The sequence below is a fragment of the Pseudonaja textilis genome, chromosome 3, assembly GCF_049901715.1.
Source record: "Pseudonaja textilis isolate UNSWEBS1 chromosome 3, rPseTex1.2, whole genome shotgun sequence".
In the NCBI taxonomy this organism is placed as follows: domain Eukaryota; kingdom Metazoa; phylum Chordata; class Lepidosauria; order Squamata; family Elapidae; genus Pseudonaja; species Pseudonaja textilis.
This window is the reverse complement of record NC_141992.1, coordinates 60,489,280-60,514,754: the sequence shown is the minus strand read 5'-3', so window position 1 is coordinate 60,514,754 and position 25,475 is coordinate 60,489,280. Positions and strand designations below refer to the sequence as shown.

Sequence of the window (25,475 nt, the reverse complement as noted above, 5' to 3'; positions counted from 1 at the left end):
CCAGGAAGGCTTGGATAAAGTACTATCACCTAACACTTTACATAGAGAGGTGGCAGCTCTAGCCTCGGTCATTACCTGTGGTGACCTAAGATCCATCACTCATCACCCAAGAATACTCAGTTTCCTCTGTGCGGCCACTAATTTAAGACTTCCAGTGGTCCATAGATACCCCACCTGGGACCTAAACAAGTTCTCACAGCACTCACAAAACAACCCTTTGATCCTCTGAGTCTCCACCTACTTACATACAAGGGGGTGTTCTTAGTAGCGATAACATTTACAAGATGAATTTCTGAGCTAGCCACTCTGTCAGTGAGACAAGACCTCTGCATTTTCCATTCTGACAGAATTGTTCTTAGTTTAGATCCAACCTTCATTCCCAAAATTAATTCAGCCTCCCACAGAATACAGGAATTGATACTCCCCAACTTCTGTCCTAGACCATTTCACGGTCTAGAGCAGCAATGGCATCTATTAGATGTAAGATGTGCATTCTGAATCTACGTTGACAGGACTGCTTCTTTTAGGAAGACGGAGGAAGAAAAGTCACATCATCAACAGTTGGCAGGTGGCTGTGAGCCACGATTGTAGAGACTTACGAGACTTAGTCATTGCACATGCCTAAAGGTATTACAGCGCACTCAACTAGGAGTGCTGCAACATTGGCCGCTTGGGCTATTCAAGCATCAATCGAAATACATAGAGTGGCAACGTGGGCATCACCATCACCCTTCATAAGGCACTATAACCTGGACATTTTTGCTTCCACAGAAGCAGTTTTCAGAAGAAGAGTTTTGCAACGAGTCCACATGTAACAAGGGGGGACTCCAAACCAGACAGAGACCCTCCCGTAGGACACGCCAAGCTTTGGTTTGTCCCATGCCTGGATGCTCTGAACAGCTCATCTGAAGAAGGGGCGTTGGTGCTTACCTGATACACCCATTCTTTGTGAGCTGTGAAGAGCATTCAGGTCCACCCAGAGTCCATCTGGTGTGGATCCAATTCCGGCCAAGTCTACAGAGCAAAGGTGAAGGAGAATGACGGTGAATTTATCACTTCGACTTCACCCAAACTGGGGACACTAAGGAGGAGCCTCAACGACGAGTGTCCTCAGAAATCAGCTCAGCTTATTGGACGAGAGACAGAAGCACCTCCCATGCCTGGATGCTCTTCACAGCTCACAGAGAATGGGCGTATCAAGTAAGCACCAACACCCCTTCCTGTCTGTAGTTGCATGAAGTGTCATTCTCTGTGCAACAGGAAGTGAGGAAGGATGGCTTTCTTCTCCCTTTTAAAAGAAAATAGGGGTGATTGCTGTTTTTTCTTTGTACAAAGCGGTTTTCTCCATAAAACAGAAAGTAGGAGTAATTGTGCCTTTTCCTCTGATATAAAGAGATAGCATAGAGCACTTTTGAAATTAGACTGGAGGAAGAGGGCAAGGCTTTTGTCTGTGCCCCTGGCTGTAATACATGCTGCATTATGGAAGTTTTCCCACCCTTGTTATAATAGATAATAGTTAAATAGCGGGCCTATAATTGAATCAATTAAGTTTAAAAACTTCAGTTAGTATAGAATTTGTGTACTAGAAAAACAAGTGTGTTAATCTAATTGTTACCATTTCAGTTTTAAGTGAAGTGCTTGGGACCTTTCTCCCCTTTAAATAATCATGCCAAGGCAATCGGGTGATTAGTAGGTGGGCAAAAAATTCAGTGATTACTATATTGCCAAGTTCTGCTTCCTAGCACCAAGAATGTGACAGATGATGAAGACTAAATTCCATCTATTATCATTACTAGTCTAACTTTTTTCCTCGTCTATTGTTTGATTGTTGATTTTTTTTGGGGGGGGGGGGGTTGTGAGCTTTGTAATTTTTTTTGATATTTGCATCAGATATCAGGAAAAAAGTATTTAATGACATCATTGTAAAGGACACTAGTGTGTCCACCCCAAAATACCTGGCCCAGAACATTTATTTCTAGTTCTGTGTCTTGACTGAACACATATGTCTAGTTGAGCACATGTGTTTTGGTATAGGCATAGACATTTGAATTGGCTTTTTTTGTTTATTGATTTCAGGGTTACTAAATTATTTTTGAAAATTAATGCTAATAAGAGATTTTTTAGAGATAATTCAGATCAGTTAATAATTTTTGTTGGTACCTATTGTTGAAAGATTGCCATAATTAGATTTTCAGATACGGGCTGCAAAAAAAAGGTAAACCATTAAAAACAGCAGAGATGAATAGAAAAATATAATTCTTTGCTGCCATCAAGTGGCTGTCCATAGTTCTACAACATACATACATACATACATAGATACATACATACATACATACTCACTCATCTGAAAGAGCTGTATGATGGCGAAGATGCTCACCTCTTAAGAGTTCAATCCCAGGGAGCGACAGATGTTTCCCTATCAGGGCACAAAGAGAAAATATCTGCTGCAAACTCTGTGCAGATGTCAGGAAGGGCATCTGACCAGTAAATGCTCAGCTCCATTTAATTGTCTTGACTCCACCCCGATAAAAGGGATTACAGGATCATAAAAAGAAAAAAAAATAGTGTTCAGAAATGTTTTCTATAGTTGCAGGTGTGAACCCATGACTTTGCTGCCTCATAAAAATGGAGAAGTATTTTGAGAAGTAAGCAAGGAATTTGAGCAAAACTAAATTGGAAGGCAATAGGTAGTTGATGTTCACTTACTACCTATCTACTATAATCAGTTCTTACTACTTAGTTTATAAAGAGGGCCAGCATTGCAGATTTTGCTGTGGTGTTCAACTTTTTTTAAAAAAAACATTATCCTACTTTATTACTTTATATGTAACTCAAGGCGGTAAACATACATACCGTAATATTCCTGCCTCCTATTTTCCCCACAACGACGACTTATGAGGTGGATTGGGCTCCTTCTTAGAGAGCATGACTAGCTTGAAGTCACCCAGTTGATTTTCATGGCTGAGGTGAGGCTAGAATTCACAGTCTCCTGGTCTCTAACCTGCTGTTTAACCACTGGATCAAATTCTCTCATTCTGCAGCATGGTGTATGAACTATATTTCATCATATTTGTGTTTAGAAGTTTATATGTTGATCCTTGGTTTTGTAAGGAATCTTTGTCTTGCTTTTTTGGTGACACAGATTAGCACATATATTCTTCTACACTATGTAGGTATATGGGCATTTAGGGCATAGATTAAAAAATTGTTATCAAGTGTTTATTTACTTTGTTTTAACAAGACTTTGCTTTAATAAGAATGCCATGTTTCTTTTCCTTTGCAAATTTGTTAACTGCAGGAAGAATAGAGTTTGTTATTATTTGCCAAGAGCACTAAAGTTGTCCCGGACAGTTGAAAAGCTATTCGCCCTTTTCAGACAACTTGCTTTCTTCTATATTTATTAGGCTGAGTTCAGGCTGGCTACTATGCCACTGAAAGGGATTACAGAAAGGGAAATAGAACTGACTGAATTCTAGTAAACAAATTGTGCTGCAGATAACATATTTTTTCTTGTGTAATTATGGTAACCTATTGCAGTGCCTATAGATTGTTACAAAAGTAGCCAAACCTACTTAAGGGATGAATAGGGAAATACAGCACTTAAAAATATTATTTTTTCCAACCACTTCCTTTCAGACTACTCTGTTAAATCAGTAATTTGACGATTTAGCAGTACTACTTTTTAGTGTGTTGAATTGAAAAAAAAATATCTGTTTTATTCTCGAGCTGTGGGTGCCAGAACTTTGCTTGATAAGCAAACTTTGATAAGACTTTTGATAAGAGTACTTCCAAAGCTCAGTAGCGTTTGAAAGTTTTCTTTCTTTTTTGTCAATATGTATAGCAGGGTATCATGAAAGATGATTTCAGAGCATAGGGCAGGAGAGACTATATTTTCCTACACGTGTTACTTTGTATATTAGAAAAAATTACTGTATTGCTTACCAGCTAATAACTAGAATTGTTGTACTAGCCTCCCTGCTGCATAGTAAGCTCCCTGCCTGAGCTCCTTAACTCCATTTCTAGGTTGGCTGTGGAATTCCCCAGATTTCTGGTCTTGGGAAACTTCAGTCTTCCTTCTCTGGGTCTGAAGTAGTTCAGTAGTTCATGGCCACAATGAAGGCCACCAGCCTGTCCAGGCATCCAGAGGCTGATAAGGGAGGGTAGTCATACACCAAATCTGGTGTTCCTGTCAGAACAATCACTTATGTGATCTCAAATTGGGAGAGATTTTGGTGTTCCCCTAGTCATGATTAGATCCCATTTTATTACTGTACCATTGGATTTCATGGTACCACTAACCACTGAGGGAGGCTTGGCTAGATTGGTCTGCCTCTGGTGACTAATGGAACTGGATGGGTTTCAGCAGGAGCTGGGGATCGTTCTTGCTGCTCTGCTGCATGGTCCATCTGTCTTTGGAACCACTTGGAATAAGAAGGCAGGGGCCTCTTTGGATCGGATCGTGTCTGGGCACCCTTTCACCTTTTGTGATCTGTCATTCCCTGTGATTTGCAAAAGAGCTAAGGGAGTTGTTTAGAGATGATTTAGAGATGATTGCATACAGGTGAGAGCTGTGATTAAGGCCTTAAGGCAGTGGTGACTAACCTTTTTGGGCTCCTGTGCCAAAAATTGTGTGTGCGCTTGCACGGTCACACTCGCATGCCAGCACCCAGAAGGCAATACATGCACCACCATGCACCCTACGCATGTATGCGCAATCCCCACCCACTCATCCTCCACTGCCCCCTTACTTGCACTGCACCTCACAGCTGATTTTTGGCCAGTTTGAGGCCTTTTTCGGTCTCCCAGAGGCTTTAAGGCTTCTACAGGCTTTTCAGGATGAAAACTAGGCCTGTTTTGTAACTTGCGGTATTTCTGAAAAGACAGGAAGTGATGAAATGGGCCTAGTTTTTGGTCTGAAAAGCCTGCAGAAGCCTTCCTAAAGCCTCTGGGAGGCCGAAAAAGGTTTCAAACTGGCCCAAAATCATCTGTGAGGCATGCGCATGCACAGTGAGATAGGTTTGCTTGCAGCTCCGGTGCCGACACAAATGGCTCTACATGCTACCTGTGGCACGTGTGCCATAGGTTCGCCATCCCAGCTTTAAGGCCTTACCGCTTGGTAATAAGGGTGATGAAGTATTACTACTTTTCTGTCTATTGCCATCCTGTGGCCATGTTTCAGGTGATGCAGGCTCTTTTAAGTACAAGGAGCTTAGAGAAAACTTTGCAGGGGTGTGTGGAAGATGAATGGATGAAGGAACTAGGTATGTCTAGCACCGGGATGGTGAACCTATGGCACATGTGCTGGAAGTGGCCCTCAGAGCCATCTCTCTGGGCATGCCAGCCATCACCCATTACTCTTCCAGTTTCTGGCATGTGCATGCACGCTCAAGAGCTGCTCTTCCAGTTTCTGGCACTTCCATGCATGGTGCGTTGGGGAGCTGATCTTCTGGTTTCTGGCTCCCCTGTGTGTGTGTGTGTGTGTGTGTGTGTGTGTGTGTGTGTTCCAGGGAGCTGCTCTTTCTGTTTCTGTTCCCCTGCACACGCGCGCTCCCATTTCAGCACTCAGTGCCAAAAAGGCTTGCCAATACTGGTATAGCCTATTAAAGAGTATAATTAGAGTGAACGTGATAACTTTGTTCTTGTACTTGAGGGGCTGTGACAGAGAGCAGGCAATTGATTTATTCTCCAAAACACCAGACGGCAGGACAAGAAGTAATATGTGGAAGCTTGTTAAAGAAAGATCTAACCTAGAAGTAAGGATACATTTTCTAACAGAACAGTCAGTGGAATAGTTTACCTCCCAGAGTTGTAGGTACTTCATTACTGGAAGTTTTCAAAAATAGACTGGACAGCCACTTACCATTGATGACATAAGGTCTCCTGCCTTGAGCAAGGGTTTTGACTAGAAGACCCCTGAGGCTTCTTCCAGCACTATGTTCTGCCATTAAAAAGTATATATAACATACATTACTGTGGCACTCTGAATTAATGAAGATTAATATAAACTTTCTTGGTCGCTTGCTCACTCACTTAGATTCTGATGGTGCAAAATGTTCAAAAAACTGGGATAGAATTTGGAAACAAAACTGTAGCTGTTTGCCACCTGGATTTTTCATAGAGTTACAGGAACTTGAACATACAACTGTTTTTATATGTGGACCAAGGAGAAAGTATGTTTTGCATATGAGAAAAAGAAAGACCCAAGAGAAACTGTGGTTATTGGGTAGGATATATAATATGAAATCTGGTTTTAATTTTTTGCTTTAGATATTGGTTGCCTTCATGAATTACAAACAGAAAATTTGTTATTTGTGGAAGAAGCTTGATTCAGCAAAACAATACTAATAACAAAAGGAGAATTTTTGCCAGCCCCCCCCCCCTCTCTTGTGGCTACTTGAGTTCTTTTCCTCTAAAGCAGGGGTGGGATTTACATTTTTTAACAACTGGTTCTGTGTGCATGGCCAAATTTGAGGGTGTGGCTTGGTCATGTGACTGGCTGGGTGTGGCTTGTATGTAAATATTATAAATATTTATGTAAATCTTGAACTTTTTATAAAAAAAGAACAACTTTTACCCAAAATCAGGCAAAGCAGGCAGGCAGATTGGGTTACTTGCAGAATCACAGATTCACTCAGAGATCTCTTTCTGCAATCTGCTACCTGAATTTGTCGCATAAAATTTGCTAGCAAGCAAACTCACAAAATTAACTTACAACACACCATGTATGTAAATATTGATTTTTTTTATTAAAAAAGAGCAACTTTTACAGAAAATCAGGGAAAGCAGGCAGGCAGATTGAGTTGCTCACAGAATCCCAGATTCACTCAGAGATCTATCTTTCTGCAATCTGCTACCTGAGTCTGCACTGAAAAATAGAAGTTTCAGTTTCAGTCCTAAGGAAGGTTCACCTCTGCTTTTAGATTAGCTAGAAAGCAAGAAATCCAACGATTTCCTGCTTTCTAGCTAATCTAAATCTCCTGGCACAGCAGAACAGCTGATGGTCGGGGGCGGGGAGGAAAAATAGCAACTTACCAAACACAGGCAAGTTTGATGGCACGCATGCCAGGTAAGGAGTGAGTGGGCAGGACAGGGAGGGGTGGGGCTAGCCAGTGGCATAATTTGCTGGTTCTCTGAACTGCATAGAATCGTAACAACTGGTTCTATGGAACTGGTCCAACCAGATAGAATCCCACCCCTGCTCTAAAGAGAATTTTGCTTGTGGAATCTTTCAGCCCTTCAAAGTAGATACTTGAAAAAAGTGCAAATCAACTCTCATTCCCTTCCATTGGAAGGAGTGAAATATGAAACAAATTTAATGCATTGGTATATGTGCCTTTGCCCTTACCGTGCAGATATAATTTTTACAAGTTAATGAAAATTTTCCTTAAAAAGTAAAGGGCACTTTAAAGTGAAAAGTTTCCTTTGCTGCAGATAATGAAAACGTTTCCTATTCAAATCTGTTTCAGTCTCAATGATTACTAAACTCTGCTTTTCAAAATACACATTCAGTGCACATTCAAAATACAGATAGTTCTCGGCTTACAATTATTTGTTTAGCGTCCCAAAGGTGTTTTTTCAAGAGGCAACTGGACTTTCTGTTTTTTCTTTGAAGACATTTCGCTTCTCATCCATTCTTCAGCTCTGACTGAATTGTGGGGAATGAAAGGATTTGTCAGCTTTGAAATTCAGCTGCCACATTTTTTTAAAAGAGTTGGAGGAGTTGAAAAGTTCAAGGTTATTCTGTATGTCGTATTAAGAAATTCCAGTGGCAGTTAATTGGTTCTCATGATTTATGAAATGTAGAAATGGGAGGAGGAAAGGGAGGATAGAAGGTAGATTCTGTGTAATGTGCGAAAAATTTTCACTTTGGGAAATTGCCTTTGACATGCCAGATCTGTTTCTAAATAAATCAATTGGAGAGAAAATGTCTCAGAGTGATTGATATCATGGATACTTTCTGGATGCCTTACATTTATTTCCCAAAGTCATCTTTTATTTTTTGAAGGGGGCTTGGCTGATACCCCAGAGTTCTTTTCCCAGAGATGGATAAAGATCAACAATCAGCTGAAGTTGGAGATGTGCAGGGGGGAATGTGTGGGGGCCCTCCCTCCGGAGCATTAATTGAACCTGCCAGCCCTTGTTTGGAGGAGATGATGGATGCTTTCGGGATGGCAATAGGAGAAAGAGATTTGGGAACTATACCAAAGCATTTCAGCTCAATAAGTTGTTATAACCCAGATGTAACCCAGCCGTCTGTAGAGAAATCTTTTTCTAGCCCCAGGCATATTGCTGTTCTGCCAGATTGGAGGGAAGAGAGACAATTGGGGTCAGAATTCTCTCAAGAAGATACCCCCAAGTTTTATCCTGGAAGTCCATCAAGGGCAGATTTACACCAACAGTTCCAGAATTTAAAGGTGACAGGGTTGGTTTCACAGTCTGTTTGGACGGGTGGAAGCTTGAGACCACCCATATTCACTTACCCAAGTATCGTGAGGAACGAGGAGACTATACAGATGCCAGTTGGTGGAAGCCAGAAAGAAGCATCAACTGAAAGAGGTATGTTGCAGCCTCCAAGGCAATCCCCTCATTTTCCAGAAGGAATTTTGCCTCCTGCAGAGAGTATCCCTCCAGGGTGGGGATTTTATCCAGACCAGGGGTGGATTCAATGCCAATGGCAGCCAGCACCAACACAGCCCTGGCCTGAAGAGGGGGGGTTGCCCAGACAGCAGCCACACCCCCTCCACCCGACCAGGGAACCAGGCCACACCCATCTTCCTCCTGGCAACCACAATTGCAGCCCCAACCGACAGCGAGGCCACAGGGACCCCTATTCCAGAGAGGCACCACCCAGCCAGGATTCAGGGGGCCTACCAAGCCTACACACACCACCCAGCCTGTTCCTTCCATTCCAGTACAACCTGCAGGGGCCTGGCATGTGCCACCTCCGCATCCACAACCCAGGCCGGACCAAATACCCTTTGAGGCCATATTCAATGGGCGCCATGAACATTTCAATTATTTCCTCATCAAATCTGATCCCATATAGAACAGTTTTGAGATCAATATGCCACAGAGTGCAATTTGATTACGACCATAACAAATGGGATGAATGAAGGGGATGCTTCAGACTGGGTGGCCCAACTACACAACGAACAGGCCCCCGAATTATACGATGTAAACAGATTTATTCAATTATTAAGACTCAGATTTGAAAATCCAGACAGGGTAGCAGAGAATGAAGAGAAGTTAATGCAAATGAGGCAAGGCAAGCGACCCTTCTCAGAATTCATTTGGGACTTTAGAAGGGTCGCAAGCCACCTCATAGACTGACCTGAAAGAATGACTTTACACTATTTTTAAAAAGCCATTGATCCAGAAGTAAAGAAGGCCTGTGAAATTAGGGGAATCCCAGAGACCTTACAATCGTGGTATGCCACCTCCCTCAGCTTAGATCGCAGCATCAACCCACACAGGAAACCCCTTCCGGCAGCCCCGACTAGGACAATTGTGGTGAGGAGACCGCCGACCGGACCAGCCGAAACTGCTCATACCCAACTCACCAGGGTGCTGAAATGTTACCGATGTGGCCAAGCCGGTCATAGGGCAGCAGACTGTCTGGCCCCGGCTCCTGTACCACAAGCTCCGCAGTCGAAGCCTAATACAGCTGTTAGAGGTCGGAAGAATCAAGGAAGACCTCCAGACAGGGGCGGGTTCGCCAAACACAGCTGGGAAAGCCCCCTCTGCACAGATGGGAGCAACAGACCACCGGACTGACACCACATCCCCAAGAACCTGACCTGCGAAGATGACCCAATGGTGAGTGACCCCATTATATCTTTTACAGTTAAGGTCAAGTTAGTGGTACCAAACATGGGGGAGGCTGGGGAGTTAGAAGCTGTCATTGATACTGGGTGTTCTAGATGTCTTATCAGACTCCCCATCATTGAACAATTGGGCATTAAGACTAACCTGCTACAACGCCCAATCAGATTTGAGCAAGTGGATGGAACCTTAATTGGGGAGGGGGGCAGCCACTCAAATGACAGAATTGATCAAGATGGAATTAGGGCCCCATCATGAACTCATACTCTTCATAGTGGCCCCCAAGATGTCAGAATCAATCATACTGGGACTTGCTTGGTTAGACAAATGGGCCCCAACGATCAAATGGGAGGATGGATTCAGAAAAATCCTCATTGGACCGGGCCCATTGGCCCCTCTTCCACCCACTACAAAGCCACCAGTCAGCTTGAACCCAGAGCCTGAGCCAGCATCCATGGCATCCCACATTCTCCCAGATAACCCCCAGGTACCTGACTAATACAAAGACTTGGCTGAAGCATTCAGTGAAGAAGAGTGTAATGTTTTACCTCCCTATCGAGCCACTGATTGAGCCATAGAATTTGAGCCCAGGATGAAATTACCAAAACCAAAGATGTATTCCATGACACCTGCTGAAATGACTGAATTAAGGAAATACATTGACAGCAATTTGGAACGAGGTTTTATTGAGCCTGCGAAATCAAGATTAGCTGCCCCCATGTTGTTCAAGGAGAAGATGGTGGGTTGAGATTGTGTGTTGACTTTAGAGGCGTGAACGTCATATGCTTCAAAAACATGTATCCTCTCCCACTTATGAAGGATTTATTGAACCACCTGTTGAAGGGCAAAGTATTCACCAAGCTAGATCTCAGGGAAGCTTACTATTGGGTCCACATCAAAGAGGGAGATGAGTGGAAAACTGCTTTTAACTGCCCTCTGGGTAGCTTCTAATTCAGTCATGCCTTTCGGACTTCAGGGGGCTCATGCAGTCTTTATGCAGCTCATCAATGAGGTCCTACACCCGCACCTTTACCTGGGGGTCCTTGTGTACCTGGTAACATCCTTATCTTCAGCGAAACCATGGAAGAACATGTTCAATTGGTCCGACAGGTTATAGAAAAACTTCTAGCTGCCAAATTATATGTGAAACTCTCAAAATGTGAATTCCACAAAGAATCGCTGGACTACTTAGGCTACCAAAGTTCCAACCTGGGGACTGAAATGGACCCCAGAAAGGTGAAAGCAGTGTTGGACTGGCAACCCCCCAGAACCCGAAAACAACTTTAAAGTTTCTTGGGGTTTGCCAACTTCTATAGACAATTCATTCTGTCCTTTGCTGAAGTTGCCCTCCCATGACAGAGCTATTAAAAATGGGCCCTTCACCCACCAAACCAAAGCTGAGCCTGGCTTGGATTATGAACTGTCAGAAAGCTTTCAAGACCTTAAAATGCCTCTTCGCAGCTGAGCCCATCCTCCAGCACCCAGATGCGACCAGGCCTTTTATTGTCCAAACAGATGGAAGTGATGTAGCGGTGGCAGCCGTTTTGCTGCAGAAAGACTCTCAAGGCCAACTGATGCCGTGCGCTTATGTGTCCAAAAGGTGACAGACACAGAGCAAAGGTGGGCGGTCTGGGAGAAAGAAGCATTCGCCATACGATGGGCTTTATTGACTTGGAGGAATTTTCTAGAAGAGGTGCCAGAGGCCTTTGAGGTATGGACTGATCATAAGAACCTTGAGGCTCTAAAGACTCCTAGGAGATTATCGCCCAAACAAGTCCGCTGGGCCCAATATTTCAAGCAATTCAATTTCAAAAACGTACTGGTAGACACTCTGTCCAGAAAACCTCAGTTTGATAGTCACTGAGAAGAAATAGTACAAGCCTTAATTTCAGACGCTCAATCGACAGGCCAAGTGACCATTCGAGCCAAGCCAACCACAACCCCAAATGCCTGGAAAATAAGCTGACTGCGGAATTGAAAACAGCCCTATTGACCGATCCTTGGTTCCTGGACCATCAAATTGAGTTGACAATGAATAATGGACTAGCTTGGAAAGGGACTAAGCTTTATGTACCCACAACCCTAAGACTACTGGTACTAAAGCGTAGCCACGACTCCTGGCTGGGAGGCCACTTCGGATTCCTAAAGACCCTACATTTACTGAGAAGACAGTTCTTCTGGCCAAAAATGAAATCTGATGTCGACTATGTAAAAAGTTGTTCAATTTGTGCCACAATGAAACACAGAACTGGAAAACCCCTTGGCCTCCCGCAACAAATCGCTGAACCAACCCAACCTTGGGAAGAAATTGCAATGGACTTTATTGTTGAACTACCTAAGAGCGAAGGGAATACGATCATTTGGACTATAATTGACTTATTCTCTAAACAAGCCCATGTTATAGCCTGCAAAGGACATCCATCTGCGAAAAAACTTGCAAAGCTGTTCATGAAACCTATCTATAGACTACATGTACCCCTCGTAGACAGAGGGGTACAATTTACCACAAAATTTTGGAGGGAATTTCTGAAATCCATTGGTTCCTCTCAAGGGTTATCCTCAGCTTTCCATCCTGCTTGTAACGGAGCAGCCGAGAGGGCTAATGCCATGATTAAATAATATGTTAGATGCTATGTAAATTATCAACAAGAAAATTGGGCTGAGTTATTACCTTTTGCAGAGGTTGTTTACAATAATGCAGTACATAGCAGCATGGGATTGACTCCATTCCAAATCAACACTGGAATGGATTTTGTCCCAATGCCAGAATTACCTAGACAACCTCCCTCATCCATGTCCTTAACAGAATGGATGAACTCATTAAAGAAAGGGTGGAAAGATACAAAAAAAGCTTTGAACGAAGCTGCAAAAAATTATAAAAAACAGGCGGATAAATGTAGATCCCTTCAACCGCCTTTTAAAGTAGGGGACAAAGTATATTTCTTGACCAAGTATCTTAGGCTGAAACTGCCCAGTAAGAATCTGGGTCAAAAATTCTTCGGTCTGTTCCCAATTTCAAAAATAATCAATCCAGTCACTGTCCAATTAAGTCTTCTTTGACTGTTGGGGAAAATTCATCTGGTGTTCCATTTACTAAAACCAGCTACTGCATCAATGATAAGACTACTGCCAATAGCTCTCCCTAAAGTGTTAACGGTACAGTGGGGAACACATGAGATTCAAAAAATTCTCGATTCTAGATTACACCGTGGCCGATTGCAATATTTGGTCTTATGGAAAGGATACCTCCTCTCAGATGCTAGTTGGGTAAAGAGTTGGGATGTTCATGCTGATCAATTGGTTAACCAATTCCATGAGGATTTTCCCCACAAACCGAAGGGTCCTTGTGGGGGGGGGGGGAGAAGGGGTTAAGGACAATGTATTAACCCCTGTATGTATGTATAACCCCTGTATATTTTCTTTCTTTTTCTTTAGGAGGAGGAGTTTTCAAGGGGGGACGCCTGTCAGCTTTGAAATTCAGCTGCCACATTTTTTTATTCTGTATGTCGTATTAAGAAATTCCAGTGGCAGCTAATTGGCTCTCGTGATTTATGAAGTGTAGAAGTGGGAGGAGACAAGGGAGGATAGAAGGTAGATTCTGTGTAACGTGCGAAAAATTTTCACTTTGGGAAATTGCCTTTGACATGCCAGATCTGTTTCTAAATAAATCAATTGAAGAGAAAATGTCTCGGAGTGATTGATATCATGGATACTTTCTGGATGCCTTTCAGGATTTATATTCCTTGCAGACAGCTGGTCATTTGCATCCTTTTAGCAAGTTGTTAAAGTCACCTCAGGATCACCTGAGTGGTGCAAATGGATGAAGAACCTACTTAGAATTGTAGAAAGGACTGTGTTGTAGATTAGAGATAAACCTCCAGGTGATCTTAAAGATTTGCTAAAAGAATGCAAATGGCCAGCTGTCAGTGAGGAGTATAAATCCTTCTATTCCCCACCATCCAGTCAGAGCGGAAGAAGTTTCTTGGATGAGGAGCAAAGCCTCTTCAAAGAAAAAACAGAAAGTCCAGTTGCCTCTTGACCTGGATGACTGAGTATCTCCATAGATATTAGATGTAATTTACTTACAACTGGTTCTCACACTTAGATCGTTGTAGCATTCCCATGGTTATATGATCAAATTTTGGGCAATTGATAATTAACATTTGTATTTATGATGATTGCAGTATCTATCTATATGCTATGTGACTGCCATTAGCTTCCAACAAATAAAGTCAATGGGGGAAGCCAGATTGGCTTAATGACCTTGTGATTCACTTAACAATGATTTGCATAAAAACCATGACAAAAAGGTCCTAAAATCAGGTGCTTTGTTTAGCAATAGAAATTTAGGTCCCAATTGTGGTCAAAGGCTACCTGTTTGCAGAATAATGCAAGCTTGTATTTTCTTTCATAATTAGTTTGACATGGAACAATATAGCAATATAGAATTTTCTTTACTGTATATCGTACAGATATCTAGGAGGATGACTTTCCTATTTGTGGTTATTTTTATTTCCTCTTTCATTGTTTTTATACTTTGACTTGAACACTTTGTGTGTGAGAAGATAGATATAAACATAGTTTAAAATATGGTGGTTCTCCTTTTACTTGGCTATATCAACAGCTGAATCTAGGACATCTTGCATGCAAAGTTAATACTCAGTATAATGGTTTTAGCTATATTTATGGAATAAGCTGTGATAGGTGATACCTCTTAATTGAATATATATTTGACAACCATTGCTTAAAGAACTTGCTGAATATGATAGAATAGAGATCTTTTGCTCATAATAAAATGGGGATGGCAAGAGTATTGCTTGACTGTTATTAAATCTTTTCCAAATAGGAAGAGTTACACACTACTATACTATTGTATAGCTATACTACTGTAATCTATTAAAGTATTAAAATAATCTACTAAATTGGATTAATAAGATGAACTACAGGTTTGATAATTCTTGGCTTATCAATTGATGTCTAAATTTTCTGAACTCATACAATAGAATCTCCTACATTTAATCTATGTTTATGTCTCAAGATTTCTAGATATCAAGAGGTGATCTTGCTGAATTCAGTTTTTAACCTGTAGATTTTTAACAAATCATTATTTTTGGCAGTTTTTTTCAGCTGAAACTTTGTCATTCTTTATTATTTTAGGCATGTACTGGAATAGAAAATATTGATGAAGCTATCACCTTACTTGAACAAAATAACTGGGATTTAGTGGTAAGTATTTACTTTACTTTATGTGTTTCATGCTTAAAATCAGAGGGAAAATTGCTAGAATTCTAGCATGGCAAGCTGGAAGATTGAGTGTTCAAAGGAAAGACAATTTACTGTAGTGCTGTGTCAAATCTACCAGGCCATTTTCAAAGCACAGAAGATGTGATGTTGTGATTAAAGTGTTCGACTAGGAGGAAGAGAAACCTGGTTCTAGTTCATGAAGAGATTTTGGGGAAGTCACTGTCTCTCATCCTGACTAACCTCACAGGCTTTTTGAAGCGGGGAAAAATAAGAGGAAAAAACAGAACAGAACCTGCTTTTTGCTCCTGAATGAAACCAGGTTAAAATCCTAAATCAAGCAATACATTTTCAGAGTACATATTACACGCAGTGGTGGGATTCAAATTTTTTTACTACCGGTTCTGTAGGTGTGGCTTGGTGAGTGTGGCATGGCTTGGTGGGCGTGGCAGGGGAAGGATACTGCAAAATTCCATTCCCTCCTCACCCCACTAACCTGCTTTCCAGCTCTGTGTGCAGGGCAACAAAAGAAGACCCAGCCAATCAGCTGGGACTTGGGAGGCAGAGAACAGATGGGGCAGGGCCAGTCAGAGGTGGGATTTGTCGGTTCTCCGAACTACTCAAAATTTCCGCTACCAGTTATCCAGAACTGGTCAGAACCTGCTGAATACCACCTCTGACTACAAGGAACAATAGGCTTTCACTTTGGGGGGGAAAATGTGATTTGGCATTGCAAGAAGCAACAACCAAAGTTTTCTTATTGACCCAATTGAATGCAATGTTTTCCCATTGCATTTGATTTGGAATGATGTTACTCGTGATGTAGCTTTGTCCTTTTTCAGGGTCTTGGGGCAGGGATGGAAGTTTCTCCTTTTACATCTTTGTAAGGATTCCATTTAGTTTTGGACATCATTACTGTTTTCTGATTTTACTGGGCTGTTCATGCTGACAAAGCATCAGTTGTATTTCCTTACCTTTGATCAAGTATCATATGTCTCTGCGCTTTCATGGTTTTTTTGAGGTGTGTATTGGAAGTGAAGTAATGGTAACAGTATACAATAGTATGCTTCAGGAGGATACAACTTTTCTTTCCAAATTACTGGAGAGATGAGGTATGCTATAATGAAAAAAGAAATACTAACATCCTCAAGGCCACTTTTTTAATTGCAATCTTATGGCTACCTATTGACAACATGTATCTCTAGTCAAGTCTGATTTGGATTCCTTTCAGGGATCCATACTAAATGTAAATTTCATGGATTTTTAAGAACAGGGTCTGCTTCTCCTGAGGGAATTCAGTCCCAGGCAGATTTTTATTAAGATCAAATTTTTCAGATATGCAGGAAAGTATGATATATCTGGCAAATGCATGAGTTTATAAAAGTGAAACCATGTCTTGTAAGAAATATTTAGACTCTGAGGGGTACAATAAGCTTGTATCAGCATCTATTTGTAACTGTACTTCAATTTTCAACAAATCTTTGCCAAAATGTCTTGCCAAAAATTCTCAAATCTACATACTTGTGCCAATAAAGATAATGCATTTTCTGGGTCAAAGAAAGGTTAAATAATGAAACAGAATGGGTATAATGTTTCATATCATACAACGATAGGAAAGAATTTAGTGTCAACTAATCTGTATTAGGAGGTCACATGTTCAGAGATACATTAAAAAGCTGAAAAATTATTGGAAATCTAGTTATCTTTGTATGCAGAAGAAAGTGATATAATATTGACACATTGAGAAAATGGCATTTTTCTGAGTTCTGTTTTGGAGAGAAATGGTTTGGATAATACAGGTTTTTATCTTATATTCAAAAGATGATAGAATTATGCTTTTACATTTTAAGATTTAATACATTAATAATCTTTAATGTAAAAAAAAGTGCTGCCAGTTTTTATTACTTTGTTAGTAAGCTTCAGCAGTGCAGGGCTTTGAAAAAAGACATTATTGAGATTGCAGATTGTCTTGTTCTTATTTTAATAGCTGGAAGATACATTGATGTGGGCCAAGAAGATTAACATATTTTAAATTCAGATATCTAATCTTGGATTGTGAAGATTCTCTTGTATTCTTAGAAACATGCTATTTTAGCATAAGTACAGATACCTTCAGTCACTAAAAGTCAAAAGTGACTCGTTGGAACATAATTAACCAGTCAAACAATATTAGACACCTTTTAAATATTCAGTATGCCACATTTCTTCATTTTTTAAAAGGATACAGCCTGTATTAAGGAAAGCAGCTACTGAAAGAGATAAGACTTTTTTGTAGTGGGTTTTATATAGATTATATGAGGCTAAAGAAATGCAAAATTGTTGTTTAATTACTAATTTAACAAATTGATGTTTTTTAATAAAAATAAAAACCCACACAAGTTACTAGAGCTTACAGCTGTACCACTCCAGATGTAGATAATGAAAGAGGGGATATGGCATTTCACTATTTTCAAAAATTAGGCACTCTGGAGTCTTCATTTTTAATAATAGATTTATGTATGTGTTGTGCAATCTCACCAAATGCAACTTCAGGGCTCCCTGTATCAGAATGTTTGGGTCTGAAAGAGATGTTGAAACAACCCTTCAAATTTATTTATAATTCTTAAGAGTCAAACTCTAGACATTTTCTATCGAATTCAGTTCCAAATTTTAATAACTCATCTGCTTGTTATTAGATGTTTATCTTGAAGAATTAAAATAATCAGATGAGCCCAGAATTTTAATTCCAGAATCAGTTCTTTTTTGATCAAATTTTCCTAGAAAGTATTCATTGTTGTATTGTTGTATTTCTATGTATCTATTACAAGTACAATGACCATATTTTCTTGGAAAAAACAAATCTAAAAGACGTTTGTAAGGTTATCAAAATATAGTTTTAATTTTAGAACATTTAGAAAATTCAAAAGCAAAACCAAAATAAATAAATAAAATAAAGCTAAAGAAGAGCTTTTGGAAATAAATCACATATGGTCATTTTAATTGCAAGAAATGAAAAGTGATAAACTAGATACAGTGTGTGTTCTTCTGGAGTATATTAACATAAATAACTTTCTAGGTAATTTAAGTTTTGATGTTAATAAAATTTATACTACAGATTTTTATGTGAAGTATAGACTATCTCATATATTTCCTGTATAAAATAGTTTATAGCTTTTAACTCACCTTACTTTGTATAAAAGTTTAGCTTTGGAGATATTTATAGAATTTTATTATTTTTCTATTGGAAAATTCAAAAAGCATATTTATGCATTTAAGTTTCCAGGCTTCTTTTGCTATACAGTTTCTGTATTCTTAATTGACATACAAAGAAAGTTGAATTGAAGAGCTGATTCTGTTTCGAACTATGTGCACCAGTAAAAATAAAATCCACTTTCATGCCAGAAAAGTATATCTATATCTTTCCATTCATGTACTCTACAGTTAATTGAGAAGTACTGAGGCACTAAAACTGGAAAGTACTGAGGCATCAAAATAATCTTGGAAAGAAATGATGGGTGTGCATTTGGATATAGGGGGCAGGCTAAATGCTTAAGGATGCTGCTCATCTGGCCTACTTTATAAAGACAGTTTTAATTTGGGTTTTTTTTTTTTTACATCTGCAGTTGCTTGCAAAAAAAAATGAATAAATAGGAACATTATAATAAAAAGTGAATTGCTTGTAGAATTTTTGTAACTTATTCCCAATTTGCTACTAAATATTATGTTTAGTATGCATGAATTTGTAGATATAAAATTCAGTAATGCACAGTATCAATATAGAAGTGAGCCTTTGGTAAGGCTTGATGACAAGTTATGAAAGTAATGCAAGTACCATATGCAACCTTATCTAAACAGTAGTTGAAATTTCATTACTGCAGTAATGAACTCTTTCTACTTCTATTATCCTTGCTCAGCTGCCAACAAGAAATGCAGAGTCATCAAGTGAGCGGCAAGGCTAATAAATGTCAATTTCTTTTCATGAAGAAGCTACTCTATTTCTTGTAATAGAGAGTCCTTTGTACTCTTAGTCCACACAAAAGGCAGCACCTGAGAGGACAGAAGCGCTTGGCACTCTGACTAACATTTCCCCCCTCTCGTTAAGCATTTCTTTCCACAAATTCATATTTTCAGGGTAGCAAGTTTAAACTTAAGGTAGGAGGCATTTTATATATTTATGCAAACTATAATTACATTGCTTTAAACAGTTAAAAGAATAAACTAAAAACTGAATTAAAATGTTGCCCCAAAGCAAAAACTAAACTAATTATGCAAAGAGTTCAAAATTTCAATGTTTTTAAAGCTGATTGATGCTTTAGGCTTTTGGAATATAGGAAATTTGTTTAAACTAAAAAAAAAATCAAAACTAAAAAAATTTCACCTACAGCACCCTAGTTCTATTTTTTTAACCCTAAATGCCCACTGATGAGATTTAACACACAAAAATTCCTTTTGCTTACAGTGATGCAGTGCAGTTTCAATAATCATAATAATACCATAAAATAAATAATTATTATAGGATAGCATAAGTGGAAGTACACATTGCCCATCTTAGTGTTATTTGGATTTTGCAGCAACATTTGGTAGCGGATTTAATATCTTCAGAATAACATAGGCCACTTGAATTCCCCCCCCTCCTATTTTTTTTCTCAGAATGGTCTCCTCTTAACCACATTCTATCTACACAGGGATGCTTCTGGGGAAGCGATTAGACCTATTGCTGCTCCTATTGCTTTGATTAGAACCTCACCATCAATTTTCTTTTATCTCCTGCAACTATTTTACCAGTAGTCTCAACCTGATCATGAAATTTGTAAATAACTAAACCAATGCTTATTCTGTTCTATCCCTAAGCCTTTTCTATTAGAAGCAGATGGTTTTAGAAAACACTGTTGTGATGCTTGGAAATTTGGAAAAGTTAAATGTTTTTAGAAAGAATAAAAAGATTTTTATTAGGAAGAAAAATATGCAGAGGAGTGCATTCTCAAAATAGCCCTAATTTGCTTTCATTATGAGTAAGACCAATGCCATTAGGGTATTTTTTTTAATGGTGAATGTGACTTCTTATTAGCAAGAATGATTGTTTTAAGATTTGATCTCAGGAAAACTGAGATATCAGCGATAATAAATATGTCATAGACTCCACTTCGTTGCTTTAGGCTACTGGGAATTATGAGGGGGGAAATTGCTTTTTCTCATGTGTTAAGAAATGCAAATAAATATTAATTCCCAAGGATCATTAGAATGTTTAAAAACAGTGAATGATGAAACATGATTGACATCTGAATGGCTGAATAGGAAGCAATCAAGTACATATTTAGTAATTAATATATTAAGGTTTCAGTTCTCATTTTAAGATTCATTACTTGTATAATTTTGTTTGTTGCCTTCTACAAAATGTGTGGGGTTATGGCATGTAGTAAATATATTCCTTGACAAGGCAGATCAGACATCATTTTAGTTAAATAGATACGTTTTACTCTTATCTGACTAAACCAACTGGGATTTATGTTAGCGATAACTAGTTTCAAATGATTTCAGAGGTGTTATTTTGCAGTGTAAATGACTGAGTCTGAATTTAATTCATTATAAAGAATTATATATTTCAATTTATTATGTTTCCAATTCAAAATGTTTCTCAGCAGCTTCACTGTATGAACAGACCTGATACACATTTTATAAATCTTTTTACAGTTATATATACCGTGTTTCTCACAAAATAAGGCAGGCCTTATTTTTTTTTGGCCCCCGAAAAAATGGCTAGGCTATCTTTTGGGGGGGTGACTTAATTTCCCACCGCTTGCATCCTCGGGCGGGAGGGAAGCGACAGCTTGGATGTTGACCTCGGCGTTGGTGGGGCACTTTGTATCAGGAGACCTTCTGCCACCGTTGCTTTCCCTTCTCCCCATGCTGCCGCGGTGTTTAGAGCAATGCTGTGGCGTTTGACACAGCCACGTGGCATTTGGTGCAGCCATGCGGGGCTGGCCAGGGCTCCTCCCTGCAACCAGAGCCCAGAGGAGACACTCGGCTTCAGGCGCTCCTGTTGCCGCCTTCCTGGGCATCGTTTGAAGGCAAAGCCCATTCTTTTAAAAACGACGCCGTACTACAACAAAGCCTCCCCTGCCCGAGAGGGCAGCCCAACCCCACGTGGGAAGGCGAATCTCCCGGGGCCGCAGCGCAGGATCGGCCCATCCTAGGAGAAGTGCCCACCTGCCATCCCTGCCTGGCGCCAGGCAGAGCGTGAAGAGCTTTGCCTGGGGCGCCCAGCGCAGCTGACAGGCAGGCCCTCCTGCTTGGCGGTGGAGCTCTCACCAAGGCAGCGAGCGCTGCCCCACTGGGCTCTCCGCTGATCCCACCAGGGCCGCGCCGAAGCTGGGCGGGCTGGGCAGAGCTGGGAAAGCGAGCCGTGGGTGCACATCCGCCTGCCAAGCAAATGAGCCGGGCTGACCCGAGCTTGGCTTCCTTCCCAAGTCCCTCCAGCCTGACCCCAAAGGGGCCACCAGGAGAAGCCTCCCGAGGCAGTGATAGCGCCCATTCATCTGTGGACATGGGGGCAAGGCAACAGCCCACACCATGTCCTCAGAGCTGAGCCCTGCCGAGTGAATGACTCTGCCCAATGCCTGTGCCACTGCACCGTTTGGAGATGCCGGCGCATTTGGAGATGCGTGGGGACGGGGACTGGCTGGGCGAGGGGTGGAAAGGATGGGCAGCTTCAGGCTCTCTCCGCCAGACCCGCCGGACGGGGAAGCAGCACTGCTGTCGCCTCGTCTCCCTGTCTGTGGATGGGTGGGTGCTATCACTGCCTCGGGCAGCCTCTCCCAGTGGCCCCTTCGGGTTCGGGCTGGAGGGACTTGGGAAGCCAAGCTCGATTCGGCCCGGCTCTTTTACTTGGCAGGTGGGCGCACACCCGTGGCTCATTTTCCCGGCTCTGCCCAGCCTGCCCAGCTCCTGCATGGCCCTGGCAGGATGAGCAGAGGGCCCGGCGGGGAGGCGCTCGCTGCCTTGGTGAGAGCTCTGCCACCGGGCAGGAGGGCCCGCCTGTCAGCTGCGCTGGGCGCCCTAGGTGAAGCTCTTCTCGCTCTTCCAGGTGCCAGGCAGGGATGGCGGCTGGTCGCTTCTCCTGGGGTGGGCTGATCCTTTGCTGTGGTCCTGGGAGATTCGCCTCCCCACGTGGGGTTGGGCTGCCCTCTCAGGCAGGGGAGGCTTTGTCGTAGTAGGGCGTCATTTTTAAAAGAATGGGCTTTGCCTTCAAATGATGCCCGGGAAGGCGGCGACAGGAGCGTCTGAAGCCAAGGGTCTCCTCTGGGCTTTGGTTGCAGGGAGGAGCCCTGGCTGGCCGCGCATGGCTGTGCGAAACACCAAGGCATTGCTCTAAATGCCGCGGCAGCATGGGGGGAAGGGAAAGCAATGGTCTCCCGATACGAAGTGCCCCACCAACGCTGGGGTCAACACAGGCAGCACCATATCCGGGTATGCAACAAAAGTACTTCCTAATGGCAAGCCCCCTCACCATTTACCCCCATTTCGCATGTTTAATATAGGCCTTAATTGGGGGGGAGGGGCTTAATTTCATTTTATGCCTATCAAACATGCTGGGACTTCCTATTGGGGGAGGCCGTATTGTTGGAGAAACACGGTACATGTGCTGATATTCAAACACCCAATTGAAGTATTAGAAACCCTCCAAAGAAGAAAGAAAATACTGATGTATGTGATATAAACTGGATTTAATTACAGTCTGAAATTCTGATCTATTAATATAGACTTTTCAAATCTGATATTTCTAAATGTGTTGGGTAACAAGCCCCACAATCCTCATCCATCTTTGCCATTAGGCTATTTGTAGAAATGAAAGGGACAGCCATGGCCAAAAAGGGAGGAATTAACAGCTTATCTTTAATTGCCTGATGGAGCCATTTGAAAAGAGTGTATATTCCTGTTTGATAATCTTAAATGTCTAAGAGCTAAAAAGAATGTTATGTTTTATAACTGAATTTAATACATCTTAATGTTATTAATTTAGAATGCTTCTGTGCCCCACATTGTGTTGTACATATGTAGTAATTGTATTGCTATTTCACGTGCTTTGCATAATTATCTCTTTTTAAAAACCATATTTAATGGAAGTTAAATATTAAACTCTGGTCTAGGAAAGTTAATAGTAAACCAGAAAGAACTAAAGTTCTTTCTCAGTGTATATTTTAGAAAGTGAGCAGATAGGAAGAATAGCATATTGGATATTGGATCTATCCTTATGTCAGTAAATATGTATAGGAATGGAAGGAAACAATGAAACCAGTTATCTTTCGATTTTCAGAATGCTCATAGCATGTCTAGAAATTAGAAATAGTAATATAGAAAGACTCCTGGGAGTTCAGAATAGTTCACATTTTTCTTTTTAATAATCCTTGTTACTTTAGAGTACAGAAGACTAGTGTTGTATTGTTATAAGACTGAATTACGGGGGTGGGGGGGTGTTGTCTGAGGCTAACCTAAGTGAATCTCTAGATATGACAGGTTTTTGAAATGAGATTGTCCAAATTTTAGCTTTAAACAATCTTCTGTATTGATTCTTTATAGATAACAGAAAATATTACTTTGGAATAATGGTGCCCATGTTTCTTGGCCTAATTGTATTTGTTAGAATCAAAGTTATCTATTGCTATTTTTAAAAAGGAATGGGTGGGAATAACATCAGAGACTTCAGAGGAAAAAAAGTAGGCCTGTAGCTTCTTGCACATCTGTTTTCAGTTTTTAAATTAGCAATTGGTTTCTGCAAAACATTTGGAAAGACACTTTGGAGGCACCCTCTCACAGTTTATTGCTTGGATTTTTATTCCATTTCTGTTAGAAATTCATGGTAAAACCTGCTGGTTTTGATACCAGGATATTTGAAGGGTGTCATTCTAAAAAAAAGTCTGGGACCCATGGATTACATGGATCAGGGCTCAATCACTTAAGTTTTTATCTTTTTAGAGGCAATCGATTTAATTTCACCTACTTGGAAAAAAATCTTTAAATGGGGCAAATAATGAATTGGCATAATTTGTCTTATTTAAATCTTCCTTCCTTTCTACCCACCTCTCTAAAATATGAATAGTCCTCAACTTAAGACCACAGTTGAGCCCAAAATTTCTATTGTTAAATGAATCACTGTAGTTGATAAATTAGTCACCTGCTTGTTAAGTGAATTTGGATTCCCCATTGACTTTGTCAGAAGGTCACAAAAGGGGATAATACGACCCCAGGACCAAGCAATGGTTATAAGTATGAACCAGTTGCCAAGCACCTGAATTTTGATCACATGATCATGAGGTCAAAATTGTAAAAAATGGTCATAAGTCACTTTTTTCAATGCCATTGTAACTTTGAACGGTCACTAAATGAACTGTTGTAAGTCGAGGACTATCTGTACCTCCGTAAAATATATCTAAACATTCTTTCACCCAGTCAATTAATGAGCTTTAGTAGAGAGTATTACTTGGAGTTCCCTATTTAATCTTGTACTCTGACCATGGTGTCACATTTCTTTTCATGTATTATATTGTAATTGATAGAATAGGGACTTTGTGGTTTAATATGTTTGAATAAGGGTGACTCATAGTAGTACTTATTAATTTACTTATTAGTAAAATTTATAAGGCTGCCAATCCCATGAAGGCTGGGCAATAAATACCACAGTTACTCTGTGGTAAGATGGGCAGCCAATAAATAATAAAATAAAAGTAAAAGTAAACAGCATTAAATAAATCAAGGCACTAGATAGTAAAGAAAAGAATGTTGCATATAAAACAAGAAAAAATTCAAATTAACATGCAGAATCCTTTAAAAGGCTTATCACCTATCCTAGCCCAAGGCTTGGTGGAGAAGCCATGGTTTTAAATACCTCTTTAAAAGCATTTCAGGTAGGAGCTATACAGATATCTGAGGATAATTTAAAGAAGGCAGGTACTGTGACAGAAAAGACTAGCTTTCTGGGTCCCATCCGTCATGGTTTAATCAATGGGGATGGAGAGCATGCTAATTCTCACTGACAAGATGGGTAGAAACATTTACTAAATGTGCTTATTTACGTAAATAAATTAGCTTTTAACAGATTAACTTTGAAGAGACAGAATTCCAAAGATATGGGGCTGTCACCAGGGAGGCCCTGTCTTTAGGATTCATCAAGCCACATTTTTCCTATAGAGAGTAAAGCCTCAATACTATATTGTTCTTGTAAATTTGCATACCCTAACATCAGTAGTAAGGAACAGCCATTTACTGGTAGTTTAAGTGTATGGAAGGCATTGGCTATAACTCTAGTAGCCATAACTGTTTTTTTAACACTGAAATAAAGCAAGATTATTCTACCTATTTCTCTTCCTAGTTTTGCCTAGGAAATCATATAGTCTTTGGTGATCACTGGTAGTTTACCTTCTGTCTGACTTTTTCTC

At 40.5% G+C, this 25,475-nt stretch overlaps 1 protein-coding gene across 1 annotated transcript in view; it reads left to right on the top strand.

The window, feature by feature from the left end:
* The window catches only part of FAF1 (Fas associated factor 1), a 199,073-nt gene that overhangs the window by 12,574 nt on the left and 161,024 nt on the right, over nt 1-25,475 (top strand). Inside the window, exon 2 of the mRNA XM_026707060.2 lies at nt 14,980-15,048. Coding sequence (XP_026562845.1) covers nt 14,980-15,048 — 69 coding nt within the window. The remainder of the gene's footprint in view (nt 1-14,979; nt 15,049-25,475) is intronic.